We start from the raw sequence: 21,230 nt of genomic DNA, 5'->3' as shown, positions 1-21,230 counted from the left end.
GCGGGTCAAGACTCCATGTAGTGTTTCCTGAGACCTTCCTTTCTCACAGCCATTGAAGACATTGGGACTTGCTCTTCCAGTTAAAATCATGTTCAGAACTGCCTAGAGAGCATATTTTACAGATATTTACGTTTTAGGTAGCAATGAAACAATGACTTAATTTTTTCTCTTAAAAATCATTAAAAATTACTATTTTAGTGAAAAGAATGAAATCACATACCTATTTCAGGAAAAATATGTCCTAAATATTTGGTAGAGTTAAAACAATCATTTATTAGCTTTTTTTCTTAAACCTTACCCCATGACTCCCTCTGTACCCCACTCTCATCTTAATACCTTCCTCCCTTTATAGTTCTTTTAAATGTTGTTTTCCATGGTTGTGATTTAAGAAGCATGAAGCTAAGATGTTTTTATAGCACTTTTTTTTCAGTTATTAGGGATTCCTGGTGGGTCTTGTCAAGATATTTTCTGCTGTTGCTAGGATCTCAGAGATGAAGGGCTCTCAGAGGTAAACTAGGGAGGACTGTTATGAAAATTGGATGGTAGATTTTGACGCAACCCAGGGTAGTGTCTTCATACTCTTTCAAAGATAACTGGATTGCTCTTTACTTAAGGAGAGAATATATTTAATTAGAAAACAAGACTAATTCAGATTGTTTTTCTTTTTTCTTTTTCAAACTCTGCATGTGGCATTCAACTAATTCAGATTCTACAATAGAAAGGCAGAGTCTTCCAGCTCACCTGCCTGCACAGGAAGCCTCCAGCATTTGGTTGTAGCAGCTGAGTAGTGGTGACATCTAGGTCCATTTGAAGCCTGCAGAATGGGAGAAGCCATTGGCATCCAGTCAGAGACAATGATTGCACCGGGAGCCTGTAGCTTCTTTTCCCCCAAAACACAAAGCAGCAGTAACACGGGCTCTCCTAGTCACTGTTTCTCACTTGCACTTTTCCATCTCTCACAGGGAAAGCCTCTAGGACTGGGGTTGCAGAGGTGGATGCAGTTGGGGGAAGCGAGTAATAAGTGGTAAGAGAGAAGGTGCAGATGTCTCAAATGTTAGAATCCCTGTGTGTGTGCTCTGGGTAGATGCTGGGCTCAGTAGAGAAGCTCTTTGTTCTGTGTGACAAGGAATGCACTTGGCTCAGGGTGGTGACACATGACCACACCAGAGGGTGCTGGTTCAAGGCAGATATCAACAGATTGTCCAAATGGAAAACACCACTGTGGCCATTTCTTGGCTGCAGAAGGGCAGCTTCCACTGTTATGTCAGGGGCCATGGTCTCACCCTTGACAATATAAGGTCACGGTGGAATGTGGCTCCTGCTGTCACTTAGTGGGGAGTTGCTGCGTACTAGTATGTGAACTGTATGTGTTCTTGAACAAATCTATTCATGGAACTGGAGATTATGTCCTTCTGTGAATGAGACTTAAAGACTTGGGTCAAGCATGGTGAGTACCATCGTGGCATCAGATACAACTCAGGATAATGCTTCTCAAAGGGTGGTATGATTTTAGTTGGTATAGACTTGAACATTTCAGAATTTTAATAATGATATATTTATTTTAATACATTTCCCTTTAGCCTGGTACATGATTTAAAGGACATTAACGTTTAGGAAGAGGTTGATATTTAAATGTGTATTTTTTTTTAATATTAAGCGAATGATAACATACACCATAAAAATGTGATGGTGGTATATCAAAGACAAGCTTCAGGACCACTGCTGCAGGACTTGTAATTCTTCCCTCCTGAGAGTCCTCTATTTCTGACTCTCCAGAAGTTACCTTTCTTTCAAGGTTCAGAAGAAAGTCCATTTCTTTCCTGAAGCCTTCCCTGACCACCCTGTCAGCAGAGGGCCCTTTCTCCTCTGGAGTCCACAGAGACTCATTCTTTTTACATCTCATTTGGCACATCAGGTACCTCCTGGGACTTGCCCAGCATCTCTGTGTACACCCTAGTCTTTCCCAGCCTGGACTCTGCAGGAGGGCAGTGATATGTCTTCTCTTCTTTGTGCCTTCCATGGTGCCAAGAACAGAACTTTGCATATCATAGAGACAAAATACATATTTGAGGATATACCTTATTGTGGATCTAAATAATAAAATATATTTATTTATGAAACTTGTACAAACAAGCTTTGGTGTTGTCCACCAATATTTACAGCCACAAGAAGGAGAAACCTACTAGGGTACTGTAAGAACAGATTCAAACTTGACTGACGACATCCACTTGCCCAATAAGATGGCCAAATCAACTATAGGAAAGGACATGTCAACAAAAGGGAATCTACTAGAAAAAAACATTGCATTCATGTTTCCAATATGGAGATTTTTCAACACAAGGTTACATTGTTTATGTGATCCCAATCCTATAGAAAATACCTGTGCAAACATCTGTAGAATTTACCTTTCAAATGTTCTGGAGAAGATCAGGCTGTACAGAAACAGGATGACACCATGACTTCCTTGCCCTCTGAACTGTTTGGAAAACAAAAGAAAAGTATGTTGGTCTAAAAGCAACACAGACACGTATATTTGTGGGTATGACTTCAAGGATTTACAGGCTGACAGAATTTCCTTCCCCCTGGCTGCCGAAAGGATTGAGTGCCTCTGCCTCCCTAAGTCTTCCTCCTCTCAAATTTATTCTCTTTCCCTGCTTCATGCCTGTCAATGGCACTGTCATTCTCTTGGCCCTCACCTTATCTTTTTGTCCTGCACTTCTACCGTGTGATTCTCTTCAAACCTTGGCCAAGGTGTAGTATATCCTTTCTAGCCCACTTCACTGCTGCTCTTTGCTGCCCTTGGCTGCTGTCTCCTTATCCAGCCTCTTCTCTCCTCATGTCCTTCTCATTGCACCATTAAACTGAGGGGGAGCAGAGAGGCTTTGTAGAGCTTGCTTTGGAGTTATACACCTTGGTTCTACTGCTTTCTAACTCCTACTTACTAACTTCTTTGAGTTTCAATCTAATCCACAATCACAGATAAAAAGAACCTTTCTCCAGGTTTATTGCAAAAGTTAAATGATGTAATTAATTATTTGAACCTTCCTTGGTTCTTGGAATATGCTAGATCCACAGCAAAATTAATATATGTCCCTCTCTAATGCACTTCTCCCCTGTCTTTTCTTGGACAGGTTTCTTTTCTGCTTAGAATTTTCTGAAGGTGCCTTGCAATCTCTAGGATCGAATCTAAACTATTTAATAAACATTCAGGGGCTCTCATCAGTTGGTTTTATTTAGCTCAATGTCAACACTCTACTTGCTGACAAGTAGAGTAGCTTCCCTGGCTGGATTTCTAGGTGCAGAGTTAAAACATCTTTAAAGTCTTCTTTAGGAAGACTTTGCTAAAATGCCTATGCTTTTCCCTTTATGGATTAATTTATCCATTTTGCTATGTGTGACCTGACAGGGGCCAGGGCCCTCAGGTAGCAGAATAAATTCCAGTGCCATAGGAGCCAGATAGGTACTGAAATGAGTGAGAGAAATGGGGCAGGGTGGGGCCTGATGCAAATGGATGCTTTTATGTATAGATTTCCTATTGCTGCTGTAATAAAGTGTCACAGGCTTAAAACAACACGAATTTATTATCTCACAGTTCTGGAGGTTAGAAATCCAACATGGGTCTCACTGTGCTAAAATCAAAGTGCTCACAAACCTGTGTTCCTTCTGGAAGTTTTTGGGGTGATTCTCTTTCCTTTCCTTTTCCAGCTTCTAGAAGCCATCCTCATTCCTTGGCTAGTGGCCCCACATCACATAACCATCCTCCTTCTGCTTCCTTGGTCACATCTCTCTGACTCTCCTGCCTCCCCCTTTCCCTTATAAAGACCCTTTTGATTAATTGGGGCCATCTGGATAATCCAGGATAATGTCCCCCCCCCCGCCCCCCGCCCCAAGGTCTTTAACTTGATCATCTGCAAATCCCTTCAATCAGTTAGGTAACATACAGTAGTCTCCCTTATCCATGGGGGATAAGTTCCATTATCCAGTGGATGCCTCAAACTATGGATAGTACCAAATCCTGTATATATGATGTTTTTTCCTATATATACATACCTATATATACATACATTTCCTATATATACATATTTTTCCTATATATACATGAAAAAGTTTTACATTAGGCATGGTAATAGATTGACAACAATAATAATAGTGTAGAACATTTATAGCAATGTACTAGGAGCACTATTCTTGTGTTTGGGTGCCACTGTTAAGTAAAATAAGGGTTACTTGAACACAGGCATTGCAATACCACAACATGACTGTCTGATAACAGGGAAGGCCACTGAGTGACTAATGGGTATGGAGCGTCTACAATGTGGGTCCACTGGACAAAGGGATTATTCATGTCCTGGGTGGGATGGAGTGAGATGGCGAGATATTCCATCACACTGCTCAGAATAGCATGTAATTTAAAATGTATGAATTACTTATTTCTGGAATATTCTATTTAACATTTTTGGACCACGGGTGACCAGGGTAATGGAAAGAGCAGAAAGCAACACCAAGAATAAAGATGGACTACTGTATTAATATGTTTCTGGGATTAGGATATGGACATCATTCAGTCTATCAAAACTTGTCTAATGAGGGTAGCTGCCTCTTATGTCAGCTAATTGAGGACATGCAAGAATATAGACCCTGTGTTGCCAGATTTTCTGATTTTTTGATAAAAGTCAAAAATCTAGGTTTTTATGTGGAATTTCTTGAATACTTCTGACATTCAATGACTCAAATTTGTAAAAAGCAACACTGTGGGCTAATGCTGCTGATCTCATATGACAGGTGTGTTTGTTTCCTGGGGTTGCTATAAAAGGTTACAGGAAATCGGATGGTTTAAAACAATAGGAATGTATTCTCTCACAGTTTGGGAAGCTAGAAGTCTGAAACCAAGGTGTAAGAGTAGGGCCATGCTCTCTCTGAAGGCCCTCGGGGAGAATCCTTCCTTGCATCTTCCTGGTTTCTGGTGGTTGCCGGCGTTCCTTGGCTTGGAGAAGCATCACTCTGGTCTCAGCTTCCATTATCACATGGTGCTCTTCCTGTGTGTCAGTGTTCAAATTTTTCCTTTTCTTATAAAGATACCAGTCACTGGATTAGGGCCCAACCTAATTGAGTATGGCCTCATCTCAACTTGATTACATCTAAAAGACCTTATTTTCAATAAGATCCATATTCACAAGTACCAGGGTAGGGGGTTAGAACGTCAACATATCATTTTGGGGGGACACAATTCAACCCATAACAAAAGATTTGCTGCTCATCGGTAGCCCTCAGACCTCTAGCTTGAGATCTCTGCCAAATGGAGCGAGACACAAGATTGATGCATTTTGATAGTGAGGTGGTTTGGTAAAGTTCTGGATGGGGTGCTGATCACAATGTGCGGCCCTATCTATCTAGGGGAGCTCCTTGAGAGGAATATATATATACCATGAAGTTCCCCTCACTCAGGAAATGGTATCAGCCCTTCCCCAGTGTGGCTAAGGTAATGTTTAGCCCTCATGCCAAGCCCATCTGTGTTGCAGAGTCCACTTCTGTGTAGGGCCTGGATTATTCCAGCTCAAGCTCAACCCTTAGTCTTTGACTAGGAAAGCCTGTGTATAACTTCAGCTCTGATCCTCTGATCTCAAGGGTGGCTACGTTTAAGAATTTCTTGCAGATGTGGGTTGGGAGGGGGTTCTTCCTATGGAGTCAGACTCTCCCAGATTTGGGTTGAGATGGAAGACAGAGAGGGAGGGGTTTGCCTCTTTTTGCTGAAAGGGTCATTTCTTTTTTTTTTTTTTTTTTTTGAGACGGAGTCTCGCTCTGTCACCCAGACTGGAGTGCAGTGGCCGGATCTCAGCTCACTGCAAGCTCCACCTCCCAGGTTTACGCCATTCTCCTGCCTCAGCCTCCCGAGTAGCTGGGACTACAGGCGCCCGCCACCTCGCCCGGCTAGTTTTTTGTATTTTTTGTATACAGGGTTTCACCAGGTTAGCCAGGATGGTCTCGATCTCCTGACCTCGTGATCCGCCCGTCTCGGCCTCCCAAAGTGCTGGGATTACAGGCTTGAGCCACCGCGCCCGGCCATTGAAAGGGTCATTTCTTAAATGGATCCTCTATATCTGTGTAATCCCATTCAGTGTCTCCTGCCCACAACAAAGAATCCCTAAGCAGGCTTCTAGCTCAACATTTCATGTCAGGTACTTAAAATCTATCATACAGGTTTTACTAGGTTCATATTACTGCTGTAACAAATTACCATAAATTTAATAGCTTAAACACTACAGATTTATGATCTTACAGTTCTAGAAGTCAGAAGTTTGAAATGGGTTTTAATGAGCTAAAATCAAGATGTCAGCAGGGCAGCTTTCCTTCTAGCAACGCTAGAGAAGAATCTGTTTCCTAGTCCTTACCAGTTTCTAAAGGCCCTGCCCACATTCCTTGGCTCATGGCTCTCCTCTTCCATCATCAAAGCGGATTCAAGCCAGCAATGGCAGGGGGCACTCTTCTCCTAACACTTCTCTCTGACTTCCTCTTTTGCTTCCTCTTCTATATTAATGACCTTTGTGATTCCACCGGGCCCACCTGGGTCATCCAGGATCCTTCCCCTATTTTAAAGTCAGCTGACTAACAACCTTAATTCCGCTTTGCCATGTAATGTAACTTATTCACAAGTTCTGGGTATAGAGTTTGGACGTCTTTAGGGAGACTAGTCCTCTGCCTATCACACAAGTTAACAACAGACCTACGAGATCACATTTCCCTGCTCCGTGCAATGAACAGTTGTATCACTTCATGGTTATCCTGCTAATTGCCCTCTGCTTTCACATTGTAGGTTTCTGATTTTTCAGAAAATCAGCTCTTATTTCTTTCTCCACAGAGGATTCTTAAAAATGTCTTTCATTTTCTATCATCACTGCACCCTTCTTTGTCCCCTTTCCACCCTGGGGGTAGGGAAGAATCATTGCAGTGGAGGACACTGTATGGAAGGTGCTTATAGACAGGTGAAACAGGACCACCTTTTCAAGAAGCCACTTACTTGGAGTCCATGTGAATGGTCATTTTGGCAGCTTAAACAAGAACGTTATTTTATTTTATTTGCTCACCATTTTTGTTTTCTATTCATTAGAAGAGACAGGCCTGCTTTAACATTCTCTCTTGCTGCAAAAGAAATACTGGTATATACTCTCTGAAGTATTATTCTCTGGTCTTGATAAACCAAAGAAAAGATGCATTTGTGAGTGGGTCTGTGTGTGATCTGGCCTCTTTTTAGGTTATGAGGAGGAAGAGGCAGATATTTTTTGTGCTCTAATTCTGCCCTTTCTTGGCCCTCAAAATGACCTGGTTTTCTTAACAGGCATCATTAGAAACAGACTTTATAAAAGGAAGAGGATCCCTGTAAGATCAGGTAACGTAAAGGAATTATCTCAACACTTAAACACTTACACATTGTAAGTGATCATAGATGAATTTCTCAGCGTCTTCTTTCTCTAAAAATTCAAACAGCTGGAGCTATAAATCAGGAACAGAAGATAAAAATGAAAAGGAAGATGAAAGTTACATCTAAGAGATGTCAACTCACTGTTATTACTGCAAGTAGGTTTTTTGTTTCATTGCATAATCACATTACTAAAAACTGACATATTATCTTACACAAGGCCATGCAAAACATACACAGTGAAACTGGGTAGCTACCAGCATCACTTTTACATTCCTCAGTTTAAAATCATGTAATATCTTGAGCAGTAAAACTAGAAAGAGGTTTTCTCCTAATAGGTGAAATTTAGCTGTCTTTCAGACAGTGGATATGGAAATACCATTTATGATTATTTCAGATGGGAGATATCCTTGATCCTGGTGAATTCCAGAAGGAGGAATTTACAATAGGACTCTCTGTTTTGTCTGCTTGGATCACTTATAGCCCTTGGTACCTGCCTCTTTGGAAGGCACCTCCGGTCACATCAGGAGCATGGATGGGGTCCCACATGCGTATCCATGGTAAGTCTATTACATGTTCAGGCTTCATTGGCCTTTCATCTGCCAGGACAGGGAGGACTGCACTTACTCGCTCAGTGAAATTGTCCACAGAGTAGTCCGGAGTCGACGCTATGTAAGTGTCGTCAGAGACAAGACAGATGGTGGCCTTCTGAGCTGCTCCTGCAGCCCACAGGATGCCAGCAAGCGCTGCAGCCAGGGCTTGCTCCTGCTCCTTCTTGCTTATTTCACATAAGCTATAATGCAGAAGGCAGGAGTAGGAAACCATTGGAATGAACATCACCTAGCTACAGAGATGTGAAGTAATTTGCTCCTGGTCATTCATCTTCAAAGTCAGAGAGCAGTGACTTATACCCAGCTCACCTGGTTCCCAAGTTCCTCCCCTTGACTTTTATACTGCATTGAATACACTGAGGGTCTGTGTAGCCTTCCCAAGAAGTGGGAGCCAGTCTTTACACAGTGGGAGACCTTTACTCTGCTTATTTTTTAAATACTTAACATTGAGAACTGTAGTCTTTATAAAGAAACACGTGATAAAGATTGATTTATTAACTCAGCAATGATTTATACAATCCATCTAGCTCTGTGGTGATACAGAAATGAGTAACAAAAAGTTGGGAGCTGTGGCTCATGCTTGTAATCCCAGTACTCTGGGAGGCTGAGGCAGGTGGATAACTTGAGGTTAGGAGTTTAAGACCAGCCTGGCCAACATGGCGAAACCCCATCTCTACTAAAAATACAAAAATTAGCCGGGCGAGGTGGCAGGCACCTGTAGTCCCAGCTTCTCGGGAGGCTGAGGCAGGAGAATGGTTTGAACCCGGCAGTCAGAGGTTGCAGTGAGCTGAGATCACGCCATTGCACTCCAGCCTGGGTGACAGAGTGAGACTCCATCTCAGGAAAAAAAAAAAAAAAAAAAAAAAAAGAGTCAAGGAGCCTAATACTCCAAAACCATATTGCAAGATAGAATGAGAATAACAGAGTGCTATGAGAAAACATGGGAAGTAGAGACATTGTGACTGGGGGCTCAGGAAGGCTTTGTGCAGCGTGTCTACAGACGTAGTTACTTGTTCACATTTGTTTAATATTTGCCATAGGCCAGGTACAGTGCTGTGCTAAGTGCCTTACCTTTATGTGGCAAATGTATGTGTTCCATTTGAATTCCCTGTGATTCATTTTACTTAGGAGATGGACTCATCCCCCAGCTACTTTGGGTACTGTGGCTCCCCCTTTTCTACTTTCTCTGAAGGATGGAAGCCACCTTGCCCAGAAGTGACCAGGAGTTATGCCTCCTCCCTAAGGATGGCCCACAGCCAGTGCCTCATTGGAGCAAGAGGTACAGAAGGCCTGCTCCTTCATCTGAAGAGGGGCAGGCTCCGCAGTGCAATCCATGCACCCGAGCTCCCATGGCATCAGACTGACATTGCTGGAAGCCACAGTCTTCCTCAGCTTCCCCTTCCCTGTCCTGCTTCCCTCACTCCCTTATGGTTTTCTCTCCCAAGGGCACTCCCTTAATAAATCACTTGTGTTAAGTATCCCCATCATGGGCTCTGCTTCTGGGGAAACTGGCAGTTCACAGTCTTAGAATATATTATACATTTAGTTCGTCCTTGAGGGTAATAACTTTACCCGCCTGAGGGCAGAAGTATTTATATTTCCTCTAATATCTAGCATACGGCTTTGCACATGACAGGGGTTTGTTAACTTCTAAGAATAAAGTAATTTGAATAAACTTGAGCTGACCTTTAAAAATAGACAAAAACCAAACATCATACCTTATCAGCCTGGTTAAATGGAGGATTGGTCAGGCACAGTGGCTCACACCTGTAATCCCAGCACTTTGGGAGGCCGAGGCAGGCTGATCACCTGAGGTCAGGAGTTTGAGACCAGCCTGGCTAACATGGTGAAACCCTGTCTCGACTAAAAAAGAAAAGAAAAAAAAAATTAGCCACGTGTGGTGGCAGGTGCCTGTAATCCCAGCTACTCAGGAGGCTGAGGCAGGAGAATCACTTGAACCTGGGAGGCAGAGGTTGCAGTGAGCCAAGATCATGCCATTGCACTCCAGCCTGGGGAACAAGAGCCTTCATTGCCAAAAAAAAAAAAAAAAAAAAAAAAAAAAAAAGGAGGATTGATCGCTTATCGGATTTTTATATCATCCCTTTGTTCTTCCCTAATTATTAGGTTAGCGCTTTCCATCAAATATGGACAAGTAGGTCCACCTGAGACCTGGTGCTTAATTCTACCTAACAGCATGGTCTGCAGTAGAGCATAAAGCCTGTCAACATTATCTCTGCAACTGAACATTCAGAATGACGCCAGCAGAGCCCTTCCCAGTAGCGGAATCCAGCCTCTGTGGGACAGACAGGGCCATTTCTGTCTTAGGAGGTAGATTTCCTTTCTGTGACAACCTGAATTTTTCAGTTATGATTATTTAGCATGTAAAGATTCTAGTGAAATGGGTAATTCAAGTACTTCTCACAGTCCTCTTACCTGCCAAAGTTACAGTCTTTTCCTTTCCTGGTAAACAACAAGTATTTGATGATGGATCCTTGCACAGCCATCAGGATGCTTCGGGCCCCTCCCTGAAATGAGGAGAATGAATGATGAGGTGAAGAACTCTTGGAAATCAATGTTATCTATTCTTCTCTGCAGGCTTTTCCCTCCTGGTATCCCCTCGAGCTTTGTGAAGGGACACCATGCTATATTTGTGCCACTCCTCCCTGTGGCCGTGGCTGGTGCTGTGGCTGGGCTAGATTCTGCAATGCCTAGCATCTTTGTGGAGACCTGTGGACTGGTGACTGGGGATGTATGTCTTCCTCCATCCTGCCTTCACCTTGTCCCTGCTTCATATCAGTTTTTTTTTTTTTTTTTTTTTTTTTTTTAGGCACAGTCTTGCTCCGTCTCCCACGCTGGAGTACAGTGGCCTGCCCTTGTCTCACTGCAATTTCTGCCCCCCAGGTTCAAGCAATTCTCCTACCTCAGCCTCCCGAGTCGCTGGGATTACAGGCGTGCACCACCACACCCAGCTAATTTTTGTATTTTTAGAAGAGACATGGTTTTGCCATGTTGGCCAGGCTGGTCTGGAACTCCTGACTTCAGGTGATCCACCCGCCTCAGCCTCCCAAACTGCTGGGATTACAGGTGTGAGCCACCGCACCTGGCCCATATCAGATTTTCAGGTTTGTTACAAAGTAATTTTAAATAGTCTATTATCATTTAAGGTTAAACTTTATAAATATATTTCTGCATATGATTATAATGAAAACATGCATTTACATGGATGTGGACAGGAAGGATATATGGATAAGGAACATGGGATTAAGATTTTTTAAAATTATAAACTGTCTACTACCTTTCCCACTTCCAAAGTGAAAGCTAGTTCAGAAGAAGGATCATGGAACCTGAAACAGGCCTTTTTCCAGTTATAGCTGAAGACATGGATTGTGTTTCCAAACAGGATCTGCCGCAGCTTCTGAAAAGAGGGAAAAGAAATGATTCAAACAAAGAGAATTCTTCCTAGACATATTCCTCATGGTGGGGTCAAGGAGGTGGGCCTCGTTCCCTTCTACATTCAGGTTTACATATTACTCTAGTCCCCGGTTTTAACTGTCTGAAGTCCAGAGCAGAAGACACTAGACAACCTTTGTCCCTCGTGTCTCTCCTTCCTTTTCCAGCCATCTACCTTGTAGTTCACCGTGGCTGCTCTGTGCCTACAGCTCTTGCCCCATAGCCATGACTTGTAACCCCTGCCTCTCCCATCTTTGGGCTTTTGTCTCTCACTCCAGAAAAAAGGAACAGGCAGGATCTCATGTTTCCAGCCTGGTACAGTAGCGATTTAAACAAGCATTCTCTCAGTCCCAGGGTCTTTGAGGTTTTCCTATACTCTGCAGCACATTGAGATTCCAGAGGATGTTTTACAACTTTCCAGAAAAATGGGAACAAGACTTTATAAACCAAATGTATGAAAAAAACAGAATCTATTCAAAATCAAAGACTGATTGATCATTTGGCATGTACTAAATGCACGGTCTTGTGTGGGATATAGTTATGTAAAAAGTCTGATACCCCACAGCTATGTACAAGACAGAACATGTGACTTTCCATAGGATAAGTGAAAAGTACTATGAGAAAACAGAGGAGACAGAACTTCTGACTGAAGTACTCAGGAAGGCTTCATGGAAGAGCTGGCATTTGAATGAGGCTGGTCAATGGCATCTAGCATTTACTGAGCATTTTCTATGCACCAAGCACTAGGATAAGTACTTCCCATTTATTCCCTTCATTTAATTTTATGAGGTAGGTGCTGTTATCCAGCTTTTATCCAGATGAGGGAACCGAAGGCCAAAGAAGTTAGAGGATTTGCCTTTGTTCACCCAGTTAGTAGACACAGCAGGGTTTTTACCCATTCTCTTAACACCTGCCCTACTTTAATCATGTATGTGTCATCTTTATGATTTCTATCATTTTGGTGTACCAATCATTATCTAATTAATACTTGAGGAGGCTGACGATAGGACCCCAGTCTCTTCTAGCTTGTAGGATTTCTGCTGAGAAATCTGCTGTTAATATGAGAGGTTTTCCTTCATAGGTTACCTGGTGCTTTGGTCTCACAGCTCATTTTGTTTTGAGACAGAGTCTCGTTCTGCTGCCCAGGCTGGAGTACAGTGTCATGATCTTGGCTCACTGCAACCTCAGCCTCTGGGTTCAAGTGATTCTCCTGCCTCAACCTCCTGAGTAGCTGGGATTACAGGTGTGTGCCACCACACCTGGCTCATTTTTGTGTTTTTAGTAGAGACAGGGTTTCGCGATGTTGGCCAGGCTGTTCTTGAACTACTGACCTCAGGTGATCTGCCTGTCTTAGCTTCCCAAAGTGCTGGGATTACAGGCGTGAGCCACCACACCTGGCCTTGTCTTACAGCTCTTAAGATTCTTTCCTTCATCTTAACTTGAGACAACCTGATGACAATGTGCCTAGGTGATGCTTTTTTTGCAATGAATTTCCCAGGTATTTGTGTTTCTTGCATTTGGATGTCTAGATCTCTAGCAAGACTGGGGAAATTTTCCTCTATTATTCCCCCAAATATGTTTTCCAAACTTCTAGATTTCTCTTCTTTCTCAGGAATGTTGATTATTCTCAGGGTTGGTCTTAACATAATCCCAGACTTCTTGGAGGCTTTGTTCATATTCTCGGATTCTTTTTCTTTGTCTTTGTTGGATTGGGTTAATTTGAAGACCTTGTCTTCGAGAGCTGAAGACATCGTCTACTTGTTCAATTCTATTGCTGAGACTTTCCAGAGCATTTTGCATTTCTAGAAGTGTGTCCGTTGTTTCTTGAAGTTTTGATTGTTTTTTATTTATGTGATCTATTTCCTTGAATATTTCTCCCTTCACTTCTTGTATCATTTTTTGGATTTCCTTATATTGGGCTTTGCTTTTCTCTGGTGCCTCTCTGATTAGCTTAATAACCAACCTCCTGAATCCTTTTTCAGGTAAATCAGGAATTTATTCTCATTTTGGGTCCATTGCTGGTGAGCTACTGTGATTTTTTTTTGGGGGGGGGGGCGGGTGTTAAAAAACCTTGTTTTGTCATATTAACAGAGTCGATTTTCTGGTTCCTTCTCATTTGGGTAGACTCTGTCAGAAGGAAGGTCTAGGGCTGAAGGCTGTTGTTCAGATTCTTTTGTCCCACAGGGTGTTCCCTTGATGTAGTACTCTCCCCTTTTCCTATGGATGTGGCTTCCTGAGAGCTGCAGTGATTCTTATTTCTCTTGCCACCCAGCAAGTCTACCAGGCTCCTGGCCAGTATTGAGGGTTGCCTGCACAAAAGTCCTGTGACGTGAACTGTCTGTGGGTGTCTCAGCCGTGGACACCAGCACCTGTTCTAGTGGAGGTGGCAGGGGGGTGAAATCTCTCATTAATACTTTTCACTAGCTTGGGACATATTTTATAACTTAGAAACTATTTATTTAAGAAGGACACTTTATATAACTTCCTTAAATGGAAATCAAAATCATTTGCCACACATGATAAAAATATAATGAAAATAAAACAATGTTATAAATTACAGCTAGAAACTGCTGCCTGTGAAAGCTGTGACCGGGCCTTGTACTCTTAATAATTTAAAAGGGAGGTAAGAAGAATTAAAGAGGTGTGAATGTGTACTGCTCTTTACTGTACTGTCCTTCTCTCTGACCTGTCAGAGTGGAGAAGGGGATCACTTTCTCACTAAGTAACTCAATGATATGTAACACGTTACTTAATGCCATATCCCTAGAAGCACCAGATATCCCCCTGTTCCAGCACAGACACACATCTCACACTCTGGAACATGCCACACACCAGCCTGTTACCTGTAACAGAGGGGAGGCTGGCCAGACAGAAAGATCTGCAAACGTGCACACATCAGTACCTGGGGTGTCCTTGGATGAGGAGTAAGTGTTCAATGTGACTGGAACTCTGTGTGTGTGTGTGTGTGTGTGTGTGTGTGTAGGCCAAGGGGTAGGAAGAAAAGTAGAAGCTCAGATTGCAAAGCACCCTGGGCCTGACCCTGGATGACTTTGAATATCATATTCAGGCACTTGCAGCCATTCAAAGAATGTGGACAAACGGAACATGGAGCTCAATAGGCCCAGAGCTGAGGTGCCTCTTCCCAGCTGTGCATGGAGCAGGCCCCAAGAGCAGGCTCTACTGGTTTCTAAAAAGGAAAGACGCAGGAGAAGCATGCATCTATAACATTCTTCCTATGTTGGCCCAGGGGCTGGTTTAAGGTTAGAATTTATTTCCTGGCCATCTCTACTTCCACCCTCAAAAGAAAAGGTTGTCTCTATCAAGAAAAGGGGGCAGGTGCATTTCAGGGTGAGCAAGGACCCACTTGAAGAAAAACTATGTGTTCTGTGTCTCAATGCAACAGCACTTCAAGGAGAGACAGCGAACAGTCACACAGGCTGCTCTGGAAGACACAGACTTAGTGTGTGCTATGGCCAAAGAGAACCCTAGACCCAGAACATCCCCAGGACAGGCATTGAAAATGAATAGAAAATGTATCCCTGACATTGAGATTGCACAGCACAGAAAGACTGCTCCCGACTCAGGGGCAAAGAAGCCCCAGTTCTGCTCCTTATGGACCATGTGAACTTGGACAAATTACTGAACCTCTCTAGACTTAATTTATTTATCCAGAAATGGGGTAACCCCTGCTTGGTCCACATCCTGGCTATTATTGAAAGAGAAGCATGGCAAAGGGCTTTGGGAACCATAAGTGCTAAGTAAATGTAGGGTGTTATTACCTTTGTGAAAACACAGCCTGTCTACACGGGAACATCTTGTGCCGTATGGAAGAAAGTCCCAACACAGATGGAAAAAGACCAGAGACTGGCAGCAATAAGAGAGGAAAAGCTGTGTATAAATGTGGAAGATTAAGACCGTTGAGACTAAGAAGGCTTAGATTTTAAATTCAATTTTAAAAGTTCTGCAAGCCAAACCACACTCTTGTTTCTGTTGCCAGTTCCCACCTCCAACTTAGAAGCTTCTCTCTCCAACTGTCCCTCTGAGGAGGCCTAAGAACAGAGAAGCCACAGGTCTCTCTGGCCAGGCCCTATTGGCCAGTGTGACAAAGATGACCCAACTTACTTGTGTAAAATTTACTTTCAAATATCAGATATTATTTATAATGAGATTAACCTGACACATAATTACATGTGCTGTTGTGCTGTCTAGTAACTAGAAACAGATGGTAAATGGTCCTCATAAGTGGCTGCCATGATTATTATTAACATAATCAAACATGGTTTATAGTTTTTCTCTTTGTGCATTGCCAGTATTCTATATTTGGGAAGAATTCCTTTCTTTCCTGGCACTTTGTTCCATTTGATTGCTATGATGACAGTGATGGTGATCATAATTTACACACACACATTTTATACACACATTCAAAGATAGAGGCCCTGAATCACTCTTTCCAACAGGTTTCATGTTCTTACCCTGACTGCCTTGTACTTTGTCCCTGGGTTTAGAGCGTCCCTGTGACCACCTGCCCACCCCTAACTTGAGGTAGACTAATCCACTTTAAAGCTCCTTCCCTAAATCTCGTCTTGCCTTAGGAATTACTAGACCATCATGGAATCAGAGATTCCAAGATGTTCTAAGGAGACATTTCTATCCTAGACCAACTAACAGAGTAGTGGACTCTTGGTTCCATCATGTTCACCATCAATTTCTTAGCAACTGGCATACTGCCTAGTATGTAGTAGGCTCAAAATAGCTATTTGTTGAATTTTTAAAATTCTAATTTGACTCTTTCATTTTACAGTGAAAGGACTAGAGGCCTAGATCAGCTAAGTGGCACATGCAAGGTCACGTATATAGTAAATGACAGTGCCAGGACCCAAATGCAAGCCTTTCAACTTGTACCAGCCAGCGTCCCAGCAGGAAACAGATGGCATTCTCAAGTCAGATAATTAATTTGAGGAACATTTAAGACAGCGACTATTTATAAAGATGTGGGCTGGGTGTGGTGACACCACAATGGCTAATGCAGTGTCCCAGCAACAGTGGGAAGTCATTATGACCCCCAGACCTGAAGGAGCACACAAAGGAATGGTGACTTGAACCAGAAAGGAGAGAGTCCTGGGGAAGGGACTGCCATGAGAGGAGAGGGACTCAGTTAGCCACAAGCAACCCGACTTCTCTTCCCTTCCCTCCCTTCAGTTTACTTTCAGGGCTCACCATTGCTCAAACTCAACAGGAAGCCAAAGGAGGAGGGCACCCTGCTGATGGAGGTCAGTCTTGCTACAGGTCAACCTCTCTACTGGGCAGAGAGTAGGTTGAAGAAGAGTGGACCATGCATCTGGAGGGGCACACGAAGGACACCCCTACTCTAGCCTGAGGTGCACTAGAGGATTATCCAGAGGCACTGAATTAATTAATTCGCACCTATCAAGACCCATCTATGAGCTAGACTTTATGGGAGTTCACCAGGCTGTGCTTCTTTCTCCCATAAAGCACACCCTGCCTATTATCCCATTTTAGAGCTTCATTCATTCGAGTCTCTCCAGAATACTTTGGTCTCTTGGTATTACATTTTTACTATGATTCTTCTGGATGATATTGCAGCTACAGAAATGTGTTCAAGGCTGAGTCCAGAAAAGGGCCTGGGAGTGGGAGAGGGTGCAAAACTGCCCTGGAGAAAAGGAAGATCATTAGGTGGGGCTGGTGGAAGAGCCTAGAGACAATGCTCATCTTTCCCACGATTTCACCTGAGCCAGCAGCCTTGGCCAGAGTTTGTTCCACCACATATGTTCAAAGATATCAGGTTAGGGGAAGGAAGAAAGCTGTAGTATCGGAAAGAGGGCAGCAAAAGGTGAGAAACAGGAGAGTTAAGGAAAGCAAAGGTGCGTAGGGTGCTTTACCCTACCCCCACTTTCAGAGAAGATTCCCAGCAAAGAGACAGTGTGTGCCAATGTCAGGAAATGCCATGCATCCCTAATCCAAACAGAGAAGAGAAAAGAATAGCAGAATGACAGCAAAAGGCATTCTGGAGTGGTATTAGGATTCAATAGCTCTGACAATTTGCCAGGTGGCTGCACTGCTGAAACATCGATTAGAATTGGTCAAGCTTCCAAACTGCCTCCCTAGAACAAGCATATTTAGAATCCCAAGCTCGTCATCCTGAATTCCCAGGATGTGTTTAATTAATTCTACTGCTATTTCAAGGACTCACGATCATCTGGCCCATATAATGGGAATAAATCCAAATTTATTTTTTTTAAAGAAAAATCAATTATCTCTATTTCTGGGACTTTCTTAACACTCCATCAACTTCATTTCTAAATCTTTTGTCTCCCATCCTTTTCCAAAGGGAGCACATTACCTTGGCGTAGTCACAGGGCGGTCCCCAGTTGCATCCTGTTTGTGTTTGTAGGTAAGTGGGAATTTTCAGACTGAGAGTTTTTCACCTCCCCAACACAGAGAAAGATGAGAAGATTTTGCAAACATCTGTGAATGCTTTTTCTAATTTTAAAATTTGTGTGTGTGTTTAAAAAATGGTATATTCATGTGGTTCAAAATCCAGAGAGACAAAAAAGGTATGCAGTGAAGACGCCCTGCCATCCCGTGTCTCCCTTGTACCCACTGTTGTGTTTTAGGAAGCCTTCTGCAATTACTTCTTTTACAGGCAAGTATCAATATAGAATCATAATTGTCTCTCATTTTCACATAAAAGGTAGCCTATTTTTCAGATACATGTACATTTTAAAGTGACATCCTCCAAAGAAATTCATTGCAGAAGCCAAGAATACATTTTTTATTAAAGTTTTTCATTAAAAACATTTCCTTGTCAAGTAAAATGCAGATAGTTGCTCTAATTTCTGGTCTATACCACAGTGTAGGCAGCAGAATCACTGAGGCCTGGGGGCCCTGGCAGGATTACATATTATCTGTCTTCATTGCTTGAAAGGACAGCGATTAAGTTAAGGCTCCATCCAGAGGCTTCAAGGCCACTGAGCTGAGTGCAGTGTTCCGGGAGCTCTGCGGACCTGCCCATCTTCCTGTGACTTCAGGCATTTGAACAAAAAGAGGGAAGCAAGGTGGATTGAGGCAGATAGATTTTCTTTCTTTTTTTTTTTTTTTTGACAGAGTCTCACTCGGTTGCCCAGGCTAGAGTACAGTTGTGGGATCCCGGCTCACTGCAACCCCTGCCTCCTTGGTTCAAGTGATTCTCCTGCCTCAGACTCCTGAGTAGCTGGGACTACAGGCATGTGCCACCATGCCTGGCTAATTTTTGTATTTTTAGTAGAGATGGGGTTTTGCCATGTTGGCCAGGCTGGTCTTGAACTCCTGGCCTCAAGCAATCCACCTGCCTCAGCCTCCCAAAGTGCTGGGATTCCAGGTGTGAGCCACCATGCCCAGCTGGGGCAGATAGATTTTCGACAACAAGAAAGAGCAAGTGAGGCCTCCCAGTGCATCTGTACTCCAAGTGTGACGGTGGAGAAAGTTGTTCCGTGAAGCCTGGGAGGTTCTGTATGATAAAAAGGAATCCAGGGGCTGTGTGGTCCCTGCATCTGATTGTGTCCTGTCTCAGGGAGCTTAAGGAAAGGTTATATCGAAGCTGGAAATACCGTAGTCAAGGTCACCAGCTTTCATGCTGAAAAAGCAGATGGAGACTCTGTGTTAGGCTTCATGTGGTTTCCCCGGAAAGGGTTTTAGTACTCATGCATCCTCTCAGCTGGGATCTTGTGTGCAGTGTACAAACTGTGCAACTCAATGTACATGGCAGGCCTGACTGCAGGGCCAATGTTGCTGGTCTTTGCCCAGATGCCTAGGCTGGTCCTGGGTTGTTTCTACAAACATGCATGTGTGGCAGCACGTCCTCAGGAAGGAGGTCCCTCTTCCAACTCTCATTCTTAAGGCCCTGAGTTGAGGTCCCTGCCTGAGCTTCTAGGATGTAATGTGGAGGTTTAGGAGATAGGTTGATCATGGGGAAATTGTCTTGAGAAGCCCCGAGTTTCATTATGATTTCAAGGGCTACACTGGAGGGCAATCCAATGGGAGGGGCATCTTAGTCTCTCTGGTACTTTTGCCTTGGCTTGACTGTTGCCTCTGCTTCCCCAGTTTCCAATGGCATCTTTTTGACCATGACATCTGGTCCTTTTGGACATTTGCCAAGGCATTGCCTCCAGCTTTGGCCTATTTGACTCAATGAGATGCCTTTAGTTTTGCCTCCTGGCTGGATCTCTGCCTCAGCCCCTGGCCTCCACCCTGGTGAAGTCTTGAATTGAGCAAATGGTCCTGGGACCAGTAGCTTACAGATCCTGGTGATTTGGATCCTGAAATGTCATGTTCTTTTCTTTTCTTTCTTTTTTTTTTTTTTTTGACACAGAGTCTTGCTCTGTCGCCCAGGCTGGAGTGCAGTGGCACGAACTTGGCTCACTGCAAGCTCCACCTCCCAGGTTCACGCCGTTCTCCTGCCTGAGCCTCCTGAGTAGCTGGGACTACAGGCGCCCACCACCACGCCCAGCTAATTTTTTCTATTTTTTAGTAGAGACGGGGTTTCACCGTGTTAGCCAGGATGGTCTCGATCTCCTGACCTCGTGATCCGCCCGCCTCAGCCTCCTGAAGTGCTGGGATAACAGGCGTAAGCCACTGCACCCGGCCACTATGTCATGTTCTTTTCAAATCTGCATATTAATTGGTAACCCCAGAAAACTTGCTTCTTTCTTGAGATTAGCTACTTGCCCAGGACAGGGCCTGGCAAGTTCCCCCAGCTCTCTCCTTCCTGCATGCATACAGGCGGGGTACTTTCTTACACATCTACATTGCCTTATGCATTTGCAGCACTCCACAGTCTGCCACTTAGACAGTCTATCCTATCCTACCTTCTATAGTGAGTTATTTGAATGTAACTCACTCCCTCAAATGTTACTGTCAAACTGAGGAAGTGAATAAAGAGAGACTCAGAGTTTGGGAGGAAAGGGCTGTACTACCACCAGTGTCCTTGAAGAATACCATAAGTAAGTCATTTTAATTATATTCTCCTTTTACCAATAACAACCATCTGTAGTCTTATCTTCAATAATACTCTCACATGACAGCAGATAAGCTTCCCTAGGCTTGTTGTTTTGGGAAGATTACGTTTCATTTCATGTTTAATTGACAAGCTATACTTACCATGGCCATTGCTAGGGAGATAGGAAGGCCGCCCAATTTTGAAGAGATGATAAAGGGGTTGGGAATAGAACAAAGGCCACTTGATGGCAAATGTCCTTGTCCTTTGGGCTGAGGTATTCCTGTTCCATCTTCATTTTCATCAGCAGATATATGGTTGCCTTCATGATTCTGTGCAAATACCACCCCCACCAAAGACAAAGCAAACAGAGCTGGTGATGACCTTGTTTTAAATTTTCTCTTTCTCTCTGTCTCCCTGAAATACCAGTGTTCAGAAAATGTTGTCTCACTTTTAAAGATGTCTGAAAATTGTGATAAATAGCAATAAAAGAGGCAGAAAAATCCCAGTGTCTGTGTCAAAGGGGTTTCTCATAAGGGTTTATGTGACTTGGAGAGGTTAAATGTAACTATGGAAACATAATTAATGCCATCAAGACCTTGACTTGAAATTATGTTTAGAGAAGAATGTAAATGTCACTGTCTCTTGTTTTGAGAAGACAACATTTTATAAACTTTGAAGGAATCTTTCCAGTCTACACAAAGTGTTTCTCATTACATTGTTAACTGGCCAATAAATGAAGTCAGCTTATCTCTTTTTAATT

The 21,230-nt window shown here is 43.2% G+C and overlaps 1 protein-coding gene and 1 long non-coding RNA gene across 2 annotated transcripts in view; one reads left to right on the top strand and one right to left on the bottom strand.

Annotated features, from left to right (window-relative positions):
- LOC103241476 (uncharacterized) overlaps nucleotides 1-21,230 on the top strand; it is a 229,085-nt gene that overhangs the window by 161,803 nt on the left and 46,052 nt on the right. The gene's annotated exons all lie outside the window — the stretch shown is intronic.
- The window catches only part of MINDY4B (MINDY family member 4B), a 35,812-nt gene that overhangs the window by 12,383 nt on the left and 2,199 nt on the right, over nucleotides 1-21,230 (bottom strand). The window contains exons 3-10 of the mRNA XM_008008726.3: nucleotides 20,632-20,799; nucleotides 11,321-11,440; nucleotides 10,459-10,550; nucleotides 8,042-8,207; nucleotides 7,423-7,488; nucleotides 2,406-2,476; nucleotides 742-814; nucleotides 1-102 (exon numbers count right to left, since the gene is read on the bottom strand). The exon at nucleotides 1-102 is cut by the window's left edge and continues 60 nt beyond it. Of these exons, the coding sequence (XP_008006917.2) occupies nucleotides 1-102; nucleotides 742-814; nucleotides 2,406-2,476; nucleotides 7,423-7,488; nucleotides 8,042-8,207; nucleotides 10,459-10,550; nucleotides 11,321-11,440; nucleotides 20,632-20,799 (858 nt within the window). The remainder of the gene's footprint in view (nucleotides 103-741; nucleotides 815-2,405; nucleotides 2,477-7,422; nucleotides 7,489-8,041; nucleotides 8,208-10,458; nucleotides 10,551-11,320; nucleotides 11,441-20,631; nucleotides 20,800-21,230) is intronic.

This window comes from Chlorocebus sabaeus, chromosome 15 (genome assembly GCF_047675955.1).
Source record: "Chlorocebus sabaeus isolate Y175 chromosome 15, mChlSab1.0.hap1, whole genome shotgun sequence".
Lineage (NCBI taxonomy): Eukaryota > Metazoa > Chordata > Mammalia > Primates > Cercopithecidae > Chlorocebus > Chlorocebus sabaeus.
Note: the sequence above shows the minus strand (reverse complement) of the source record. Positions and strands in the feature narration are given on the sequence as shown.